Source organism: Coregonus clupeaformis, unplaced genomic scaffold (assembly GCF_020615455.1).
Source record: "Coregonus clupeaformis isolate EN_2021a unplaced genomic scaffold, ASM2061545v1 scaf0109, whole genome shotgun sequence".
Lineage (NCBI taxonomy): Eukaryota > Metazoa > Chordata > Actinopteri > Salmoniformes > Salmonidae > Coregonus > Coregonus clupeaformis.
In genome coordinates, this window is record NW_025533564.1 from 604,137 (window position 1) to 615,768 (window position 11,632).

Consider the following 11,632-nt stretch of genomic DNA (forward strand, 5'->3'; position numbering starts at 1 on the left):
CTGTCCGATCCATGTACTGTACGGTATACTATAGCCCTGTGGCCCCTATAGTAATATGTTGCCCATCTCTTCTCGTTCTCCAGGCCCCTGAGAGTCTCCTGCAGTCTCTGGAGACTCACCTGAACACTCTGGAGGGGAAGAAGCCGTAAGTACCAACCACACTCTCCACCAATCCGTACCCCATGGGCATCTTTGTAACCAGGGCTACTTGGGAGTGGGACTACTTTACTTCCTATTTACTTCATATTTGAGAATTCAGCAATCTCAGTACAGTTCGTATGCATGCACATGCTTTGGGTTTTAAAAAGTCTGTGAAGTAAATAAATAAAGAACACACACCCTAAAGGTGAAAAAGAAAGTCATACTGGGGGCGGCATGTAGCCTAGCGGTTAAGAGCATGGGGCCAGTAACTGAAAGGTTGCTGGTTCGAATCCCTGTGCCGACTAGGTGAGAAATCTGTCAATGTGCCATTATAAATCGCTCTGGATGAGCGCGTCTGTTAAATGACTGAAATGTAAACATTCTGCCTCTTTTGCTGTGGATTTATTTGACCAACACTTCGGCTAAAGCGCCTCCATCAGGTTGTGAAAATAGTCTGTGACCATCCAGTGAACCCAAATTAGACCTGTGCTTGACCCTGATGTCCCATAGGCTTTAATTAAGCTCAACCTCTCTCAGTTAACATCATGTGGACCTCCAGTGTATGCCCTCTAGATTGTGTGTTTTTTATGGACTGAATCTGTCATCACCAGACTGTCAGTCGTGTGTTCTCGACAGGACCTTAGTAGGGCAATGATACAAGATAGTATGTGTGTGCATCATCAGATCGGATGATATTTCATAAGATTACCTTGCTTCTAGAAATATGGAAAGAAATGTATCAGATTAAGTCTTAGCAAATGCCAGTGATTGTCAATGTGTGTTACAGAGAGGATGTTCACAAAGAGGATGTGTAAGTATTCTGCTAGATCTACTACAGAATGAGTTGACGGGGAGGACCGGGTCATTATTTGTAGTTGTCTTGTATTGAAATGAATGAAACTGTAAAAAAATTATCCCCAATTGTTTCGTGATATTCACATGAGGATTCTATGGAATTGACATTTGAACTTACAGTTTAAAGTAATGTTTCGCAGTGTTGTGAAGTTCAAATGGGATTCTATAGAATTTATGTGAACTTGGCATATTTGTGATTGTTCAGTATCTCTCCTGAGTTTTGACTCTCCCTCAATATTAATATGAACTTTGACAGCTGACTCGGGACTTACCTAAGGTTCACTTTGCATAATTTTTTTATATGACGTGAATCTGGTGTCTTAGCTCTTCAATGTTCATATTGACTTCGTTGTCATATTATTGTGATCAACCCACCTCCTTAAAGCTTTTGATGCATGTCATTGCAAAACATGGATTTGTTATGTCTGGAAAATATGAATGAAAAGCTTTGTGCAAGGAGGTGATTCAATATTGTTTTATTCAGTGTTGCAAATCTAAACTCTACCGATGTAGTACACTCTTAGAAAAAAGGGTTCCATAAGGGTTCTTCGGCTGTCCCCATAGGATAACCCTTTTTGGTTCCAGGTAGAACCCTTTTTGGTTCCAGGTAGAACTCTTTGTGATAAGGGTTCTACCTGGAACCAAAAAGGGTTCTTCAAAGGGTTATCCTATGGGGACAGCTGAAGAACCCTTATTGGTTCTAGATAGCACCTTTCTCTCTAAGAGTGTATGTTTTCACAATGGAATTGCCTCTAAATGCCTGCTCTCTGCAACCAAAACAACAGTGCTTCTTTAGCTGTCACTTTGACACAGCTCAGTAACAGCCATTGTGTTTCACCGTGCATATCATCTGGTGATGTTGTGATGGTTTTAACTCATTCTTATTGTTTCATTTTGTAGGTCACCGACCAAGGTGAGTCAGATACCCCTTATTTTACTCTGTCTCTGCACCTCAACAAATATTTTTGACAACTGACAATAATTTGAAGATCATTTGAAGTGTATTCATTAATGCGTAAAACAGCATAGCCATGTCTGCTTCTGTAACTGTGCCGCGTCGCCATGGTAATGGACTAACAGGGCTAACCCTCCATCTGACAGGAGTCTGAAGCCAATGGCTCCCCGGCCGCAGCCGCCACGCCTACGAAAGCTCCAGCAGCCCCTACAGCTGCTGCTGCTCCAGTCGCTCCTGCCCGCCCTGGACCACCTGCCAGACCCACAGCGGCACCCACCTTCAAAAGCTCCAACAAGTAGGTGCCCATCTGCTGTGGGCTCTTAGGTTGGCCATTTCATGTGCCAGTGTTTTGCTGTGTTTTTGCTGTGCAACACTAGCTTTAACCATTAGCTATGTTGTACAATCTACCAGTGATGTAAAGTACTCAAGTAAAAATACTTTAAAGTACTACTTAAGTAGTTTTTTTGGGTATCTGTACTTTACTTTACTATTTATATTTTTGACAACTTTTACTTTTCTTCACTACATTCCTAAAGAAAATAATGTACTTTTTACTTCATACATTTTCCCTGATACCCAAAAGTACATTTTGAATGCTTAGCAGGCCAGGAAAATGGTTCAATTCACACATTTATCAAGAGAACATCCCTGCTCGTCCCTACTGCCTCTGATCTGACTGACTCACTAAACACACATGCTTTGTTTGTAAATTATGTCTGAGTGTTGGAGTGTGCCCCTGGCTATCAGTAAATGTAAAAAAACAAGAAAATGGTGCTGCCTAGTTTGCTTAATATAAGAACTTTGAAGTGATTTATACTTTTACTTTCGATACTCAAGTATATTTAAAACCAAATACTTTTAGACTTTTACTCAAGTAGTATTTTACTGAGTGACTTTCACTTTTACTTGAGTCGTTTTCTATTAAGGTAGCTTTACTTTTACTCAAGTATGCAGTGGCGGCTCCTGAAAAAATTCTCAGGAGGGGCAATTTTTCTGATGATTTAGGTGACCTACACACATTTAAAAAAAGATATGTCCAGCAACAACATGAAGACAGGGGCAGCATATAAGTCAATACCAGAAGCATTTATTGACTGATCTCAAAAGTGTTGGCTTACCAGGGTTGGTGGAGCCCTCAGTTTCATCTTTGCCTCGCAAAGCTAACTCAAACACTCCGCAAAACTTCACACACTGGATTAGCCGGCTGAGGATGTGGCGGTTCTTGCTAATGTCGTAGTAAATATATTTGTTATAGTGAATATGGAATATGATATGTTGAGTAAAATGTTGTGCTAAGATCTATTTAGGTCAGGAGCTGGTTATAAGTTATGTTCCTATCCAATAACAATGGACAAAAGGGTCCTATCTTGTCAGCCTTGTCAGCAGGTGGCCAAGGACAACACCCACGCCATAGGCCTCTCAGTTCTTCCAACTCACGAGTTCTTGCTCTGAGGACACACACACACACAAACACACACACACACACACACATCATCACTGTTAAACACACACACACACACACATCATCACTGTTAAACACACACACACACACACACACACACAAAAATCCCCTCTCTTAGGCTGAACATTTGAAGACAGAGAACCCGACTCAGAGCCAATGCAACAGTGACAGTAGCCTGGAGGGGACCTCGCCCAACTCATCAGGACCAATCAGAAGATCAGAACTACTAGATTGAACCTACTTCATTTATTGCATAAAATGTCTGCACACAATGTTTCGGGGCTCTCTTCAGATAATAATAATAATAATATGCCATTTAGCAGACGCTTTTATCCAAAGCGACTTACAGTCATGCGTGCATACATTTTTGTGTATGGGTGGTCCCGGGATCGAACCCACTACCTTGGCGTTACAAGCACCATGCTCTACCAGCTGAGCTACAGAAAGTGGATACTCATGGATGCGCATTGCAATTGTAAAATGTCAACACAATTGGAGACACCACGTCATTTTTGGAGACATGTTATTGACAGTAAACTATTGTAGATGCGACTGCTAACTAAATAAAACATTTTAGCTGGCTAGCTAATCATCTTAGCTAAATGTGGGGCAAACAATTCAGTTATTTACCGTTAATTTGAGGGATTGGGGTGAAAGAAATCGAGTTACATAGTGATACTTTACGATATACTGTATTGACAATATCGCAATATTTTAGCGCTAGTTGGCTGTACCTGCACCAAAACACCATTATTGTTCCTTCATAGCTTGTTCTCAATCTTTTCACATTGGGAGCCAATTTGTTTTCAGCACTTTTATTTCCATGACTGATCAAAACTCGTTCTCATGGCTTTCTGATCCCTCTGCAACAGACATATGGTGCGCAATAAAATCACAGTATCGAATCGCAATACGTATAGAATCATGAGACTCGCAATGCTGATGCATATATCTTATCGTGAGGTTCCTGGCAATTCCCAGCCCAAGTTCATTTGCCACAACAAATCTCTTCGCTAGCAAACGCAATGTGTCTCCAGCAATGTTTACTTTTTTGACGTTCTATGGCATCTCCACTTTCCAAGCATATATGACCACATGTAATATTTTGGTAAGTGATGCAAATAGTGAACTATGTAGGGCCAGGATGTAAAATATATGTAGCTGCAGCAATTTCTCTTATCTGATATGGTAAGTAATGGGGCTTGATTTATAGCTCCCTAAGAGTTTGACGAACGGGTCCGTGAACGCGATTGCAGATATCTTTACCTCTGAATAAACTGCCTTATATTATACAATTATCCACCTTGTCCAAAAGTCTCTACTTTTTCTCCGTTCTCCAGTAAACTTGTTTTATCAACAATAGTAAGGTTCAATGACACAGAAAGCAGTTCAATGTCGGGGTACAGTCGCTCTCTTACCAGGATCGCGGTCCGCTCTGACCAGGGTGAAGGTGGCCGGCTCCACCTCTCTGCCAGCAGCGTTTTCATTATTTAGTCCGTTCGTAGCGGGTATGTACACGATCAACAAGATCAGTCCAAAACCGAAGATCAGTCCAAAGCAGAATGTTTGCAGAATGTTTGTAAACTAAGTCTACAAATTAAAAACATAAAATAACGCCACACTGCAGGTCGCAACATAGACGCTGATAGCCGCCATTGTCTTAGTTACGTTCAACGTTACGTCACGTATGACGAAAGCGCGTAAGTGCATGCACACAGACACCCATAGAGAATGTATTGAAAGCTTTGAAATGTGAAAAAAATAGATTTTACATGACAGGCTATGAGAGACTTCTGGGCGATTTTCAACCTGACTGAAATCGCCCAAAAAACGGGCGGGCCATTTGAAGCACTACTTTAGCCTGATTTGACATTTAGTGGCTGGCAGATCAGACGTGAACACTGATAACTGCTGTTGCCGTGATATAATTTTTTATAAATTTATAAAAAAAAAATATAATTTTTTTTATTTTTTATTTTTTTATAATTGATTAGAAAAAAAATCCCTTCCTTTTCCCGTTTGGCAGTGCGTCGCCCATATCGCCCTATTGAACAAGCCGTCCCTGCAAGTATGACAATTGGGTACTTTTTCTACCACTGCAATCTACAGTCTTCAATCTCAATTTAATCCTTTTCTCATTCTGTTTTTCCCTCTATTCTTATTTCTCGTTCTCCACTCCCTCTTCTTCATTCTGTCTCTTGTCTCTGTCTCTGTCTCTCTCTCTCTGTGTTTATCTCTCTCTGTCTCCCCCCTATCTGCAGTGCTCTGCTAGACTTGGACCCATTGTCAGCCTCCCCATCAGCAGGTGGAGCAGCAGCCTCTGTCTCGTCATGGGGAGGTGAGGCTTTTAAAACCTTTAATACCTGGGTCGCATTCATTATGGCACACAACAGATTAATATTTTTAAACATGTTGCAATGGGAAATTAAAATTAGTGTTTCTCATTGGACAGGCCCAGGACGTCCCTCCCTGTTTCATTTAGTTTTCTTCCCGTTTGGTGCCTAATGAATACGACCCTGCTGTTTGTCATGCTTTCTACCTACATCCTCCTCTCCATCCTTACTCAAGGGAAGGGCTGATATTGGCCGATATTTAAACCTGGCCCCTCTGCAGATTGAAATCGCGTTAAGGGCCTCTTACTCATATTAAACTGTATTCTCACGTGTCATCATTTTCCCTTGGAGTACAGAAGTACAGTAGTCACGTGTTATGGTAGTGAGTTATCGACCTTGATAGGCGTTTCTGTGTTTATATTATCTGTATGTAATCCCTCACTCACGTCTTCTCTTTGCTCTCTCTCTCTCTCTCTCTCTCTCTCTCTCTCTCTCTCTCTCTCTATCTCTTTCATTGTCTTGTACAGATCTACTTGGTGGCGGTGAGTACCGAGGAACATTTTACATTCTTTACACTGCTCCCATCCACAGCAGAGCATGACAACTGCTAGGATTTACACCTGAAGTTATGATTAACACCTATCCGGAGGCTTTGGCCACATTCCAGGCTGACTGCATTGCAGACGCCTGCTAGATCTCACAACACCTGGATAGGTTTTTAACATATCAGCTAACCACATCATCAGCTAACCACATCAGGTAATATAGCAATCTGATACCTACTGCGCAGTCAATGACGTTTCACACAACCATAAGTTGATGCAATGATGTGCTGCAATGTAGTCGGCCTGGAACGCAACCATTGTACCTGTGGCTCACTGTGCTTTCAGTGCATGACTCCAGCTGTAGACCTAGGATCTGAGAGGATCAGCTTTCTTGCTCTGTGATCTCTAACAATGCCTCTCAATGTGTAACATACTCCTCTCCAACACCTTTCTGTTACCACTGTTCTCTTTGACATATCTAATGCTTATATTCTTTTTCTCAACACAATCTCTCTACTTCTCTCTCCCTGTTATATTCCCCCTGTTCCGCTATCCTGTTGTGTTTGGGGATGGCCTTGGGTGGGGATGGATGGGGGGGTGTAGACTTAGATACCCCCGCTGATCCTACTAGTGCCTCTGAGCCTGCCGCTGCTGCTGCTGATGCTGCCGCCGCCCCGGCTGCCACGCCCACGGCGGCCCATACGGATGGCCCCGCCGCGCCCTCTGCGGCCCCCGTGGTGGTGCTGCCCGTGCCCGCCTCCACCTCAGACATGGATCTGTTCGGAGGTCAGTGGGGTCAGCCTCCTGGGAGAGATCATCAGACTACACAGCAGCTGTCTGCTTGTTAGGAACAACCTCTGACATGCTCACATGTAGTTACACCACCTGGTTTTCACATTCTCTCATTTACCAGTTTCAGTATTTACTCTGCATACACCTTAACAAAAATATTCTGTTCATGATGTTCTCTATTTGTGCAAAATTCAACTGGCATAGTTACTGACATCTAATAAGGACAATCATTTCCAAATGTTCCATCTCGCTAAACAATGATTAGCTTGACTGATTATTCATTATTTGGGTACTACATCAATCAATCAATTATTTATCCAAGACAGCAAGCAGGTGATGAAATTTCTGCTCTGCACTGTATGGAGAACAGTAGAAACTGTAACCCATATACTCTATATATCTCCTCTTGTCGCTCACATTTCTAATAGTAGATATACAGAATTAAATCCCATATCAAAATGTTATAGAAAGTGTGGCCCTCTTTTCCATGGAAAACAGCTTCTGTCAAAGAGAGATGTTGCTTTGCCCATCACTGAGCTTGGCATTTCCTGTCAAACAGTACAAGCTTATGACAGCATCATATTATCTCCTCACTTTCCCAGCGTGTACAAACATTGTGCACACTAAATGCCGCTTTATGCAGCCTGGAAAGTACAGGCCCCATCCATATGATACTAATAAGATCAGCAATTTCAGCAATACATCTTGTGTTCTCTGTTTTCTCCTAAAGCTGATCTCTCATCTTTCTGTTTTTCTCATTCTCTCTATACTCCTGTTCTTTATTTACCTCCTCATCTCTCTTTCTCCTGCCTCCCCCTGTTTTTCTCTGGGTGTTGTGTTGTGGTTTGTGTCCACTGTCCCCTCCTCTCATGTCCGGTACCCCAGACGCGTTTGCACCCTCCCCAGGTGACGGCCCGCCCAGCAGGGCGCCTGCTGCTGATGCATGTGCCGGATCTGGTGGGTGATAACACTGCTCAGTGTGTGTGTGCACGCACATGTGTTTGTAAGTGAGCATATGCTTGTACGTGTGTGCACTCTTCCAACACACATGTGTGTGTTTGTGCAAGAGTGTGTGTGTGAGTTCCTGAAGCTTGGGTAGCTCCAAGCTGCTTCTGCTACTATATGGGACAGTAGTAAATCATCTGACACATTGCATTGGGGCCTACCGTCCCGACCCTAACCCCACTATTGGAGGCCAAAGCCTTGGCCCCCTCTCTAACCCTCCGCCACTCAGCCCTGCTTCAGAACAGTCCCCCTGCTTCTCTCACCTCATAATATTCACCTGGTGATGAATACTCGAGTAAAACACATTTGTATAATTTTCGCCAAAATCCTAGAATTGTTTATATTTCATATAAATGATGCCACTTACTAATCATACTAACTGACCATCTTTATTTACCCTGTTTTGTTTCTCTCTTTGGACTGAATGTGTAAGTATTAATCGACTGCTGTGACTGTAGAAGTCCAAAAGCACAGTGTGTGTAATTCACATGGCTCCTTTACTGTATGTTTATGGAGCTTTGGTCTTATGGCATAGAATAGTAGGACAGTTTGACGTTGAATTATGAAAAATGTTCTACATGAACTTTATCCTGCGCCTTTATCATAGTATTTTAATTCTATGTAGACAGAGCTTATCAGTGTGGAAGCAGATTCATGCCAAAATGTTATTATTTGTTTTGGTATGATTCTGCTTCCATGTGTATGTACTAGTTCTAATGTAACCATCTTCCTCTGTGTCCTGTCTATGCCAGCTGTAGCCCATTCCCTTTAATGAGTCTGAGTGTGAGACAGTGAGTTTTTCTAACCTGCGGCTGTAGTATAAGGTTAATGGTGACCTTGTTTATTTTCTTTACTTCCCCCTAACCCTCAATATGGAAGCTCCTCTAGACTCACAATAACATGCCTTTTACAGTGTTTGTTGTTTTAACAAACTCTCAACTCCCTTTACTCTCTTCCCCTCCTCCCCTTTCTGGTCATATCCCTTAAACCTCATACCCCCATCCTCCCCCTTCCTCCCTCCTCCTGAAGACCCCTTCGCTCCATCGGAGGGGAGTGCGAACATGGCTCCAGAGATGGACTTCTTTGCTATGAAGTTCGATAACACGCTGGCTGCCCCAGAAACAGCCAGCCCCACCTCTAGCGCAGTACCCATCATTGTCACCCTCATCGAGCCCCCTGCTGCCGCCCCGGCTCCCTCCACTACCACCACCACTGAGTCTGCAACTGCCCCCGCCCCTGCCATCCCCACTCTAGACCTCTTTGGTGGTAAAGTTCACATTCTACTTCGCACACTGCATTGCTCTGCATTATAACAATGATGATGATGGTGATGATTTTTTATTTGTTTTGTAATTATGGCTATGTTTGTTTCTGTTATTATTCATATAATTATTTTGATTTAAGTCATAGGCATTGAGTGAATCACACATTTTGACCACCACTGTTAATGAGAAATTAAATGGATATGATGATGGGTACAGTATATGGATCTATCAAATTATGGTTATTCTCTGCATCATTCCTGTGCAGACAAGTAAATACACAAATCTCAAAAGTGGATGCCTTCTAATGATATACTACAACTATTGAAACTAACAGTAACACTTTACTTAAAACCGGCAAATATAATGCATTATGATGCCATTATTGTGTATTGTGAGATGTCATGAGCATGTATGACTATGAGCCCCTTATACTTAAAAAAAAAAAAATATTTTACCTTTATTTAACTAGGCAAGTCAGTTAAGAACAAATTCTTATTTACAATGACGGCCTACACCGGCCAAACCCGGACGACACTGGGCCAATTGTGCGCCACCCTATGGGACTCCCAATCACGGCCGGTTGTGATACAGCCTGGAATCGAACCAGGGGGTCTGTAGTGACGCCTCAAACACTGAGATGCAGTGCCTTAGACCGCTGCGCCACATGTCTTATAATCATTTCATAATGATCGTGACTAAATAACAGCTAGTTTGAGTCAGTTGAAATAAGAGACAAAACATATTATAGGGCTTATTATTAGACATTATAAAGCCTCAGACATGCTTATAACAGGTTATGAAGCATTATACCTGCAGGCCGTTACCAAACAAACCTTTTCAGTTGTCAGTAAATCTTTGTGAGGCAATTAGTTGTATTGGCCTCCAGAGGCATTGATTAAATAATCTGTCAGCACCAGATATTGGCCTGTCAACTGTTTACATTCATAGGGGTGGCTCAACATGTTGTGATTTCAACCCAGCCTTTAGCATGAACCATTATAGTCAGTCAAATTTAGAGGGAAGTGAGCAGGGTTGTGTTTAGTAGGGAGAAAATTATTTGAAAAGGTTTGAAACGCAGAGCTATTACCTGAACGTGTTCAATAAGAACACACATTTTCATTTTCCGTTGTAAAAGTGTTTGATACGGTGTGCCTTACTGAACTCTACCTAGTTTTTATGGTCACTCTAGCTGCAGTGTGCCTGCATGACAACCTTTGCTTTCTTCACCTCCAACTTCTGACCAAGGTTGTAGAGCAAATCTTCATTTTATCTTTCACCTGATTTTAGTTAATCTTTTCCTTCATTTGCAATAATTAGTTTAAAAATAAAAGATTAATCGGTAACACTTTGTAACAACTTTCATGAATAAGCAATTATAAAGTAATGCAATGCTTATTCATGAAAGTTATTATGAAGTGTTACGATACATCTTTAGATGCTTTTTTTTGCTTTTCTCCCTTTCCCTCATGCTGTATAGATTGTAAACTGAATGTAACTGTGTGTCCTTGTTTATAGATTCTATGTTTGATTCAATGCCTGAGAAAAGCCCTACCGCAGAAAAAGCTGATGCTGCTGTTACTCCTAGCGTAGACCTATTTGGGGCAGGTACAGGATGTTGATTGCTTTCTTTTTGTGGAACCTCTTCTTCATCTCTTCTGTCCTTCCTCTTCAACCATCTGTTTTACCACACGTCTTGGTTTGTCCCCATAGTGGTATGCGACTTGTGCGTGCACCCAATCCAGGATTGGGTCAATTTGAATTGAAGTCAGTCAATTCAGGAAGTGATTTGAATTTAACATTCAAAATGTGTCAATTGTTTGAAACAAATAGCTTATTCTTTTCAGTTTATTCAGAAGTAATTTAATTTATTTTCAATTATTAAATCGGAATGTAGTTTTACTTCCTGTATTGACAGACTTCGAATTGACCCCAACCCTGGACCCAATGGCTTAATAACAGTAACTCCTACCACTGCTTTCACTCTCTCTGCTATGCTAATGCTCCTCTGTGCTCTTCTACTTCACTCTTCCTACTTCCTCGACATCCTTCCTCTGGCGTTTCCCTGGAAGATCTCCCTACTATCTCTCGCGGGCCCTCTCCTTTGCCTCCCGAGGCCAATGCTGATGAAGACCTCTTGTCTGGTGTGACTGGTGAGTTACACTATCTGCCCACTCTTAGCTGACCTCACTTCATGATCACCTATGGGTCTACTTCCTGTATCTCCAACTCTGCCTGCATGACTACAGCATGCAGTAGTACAGGCTTGGTAATTCACTTCC

The 11,632-nt window shown here is 42.0% G+C and overlaps 1 protein-coding gene across 5 annotated transcripts in view; it reads left to right on the forward strand.

Moving 5' to 3' along the window:
* Positions 1-11,632, forward strand: part of LOC121555963 (clathrin coat assembly protein AP180) — a 76,132-nt gene that overhangs the window by 54,331 nt on the left and 10,169 nt on the right. For 3 of the 5 annotated variants that reach the window (XM_041869812.2, XM_041869811.2, XM_041869813.2), the window contains exons 10-20: positions 84-145; positions 929-952; positions 1,897-1,909; positions 2,098-2,246; positions 5,675-5,751; positions 6,274-6,288; positions 6,895-7,077; positions 7,969-8,040; positions 9,118-9,354; positions 10,869-10,958; positions 11,423-11,503. In XM_041869812.2, coding sequence (XP_041725746.1) covers positions 84-145; positions 929-952; positions 1,897-1,909; positions 2,098-2,246; positions 5,675-5,751; positions 6,274-6,288; positions 6,895-7,077; positions 7,969-8,040; positions 9,118-9,354; positions 10,869-10,958; positions 11,423-11,503 — 1,003 coding nt within the window. The remainder of the gene's footprint in view (positions 1-83; positions 146-928; positions 953-1,896; positions 1,910-2,097; positions 2,247-5,674; positions 5,752-6,273; positions 6,289-6,894; positions 7,078-7,968; positions 8,041-9,117; positions 9,355-10,868; positions 10,959-11,422; positions 11,504-11,632) is intronic. The other 2 variants (XM_041869815.2, XM_041869814.2) reach the window with 2 other exon arrangements.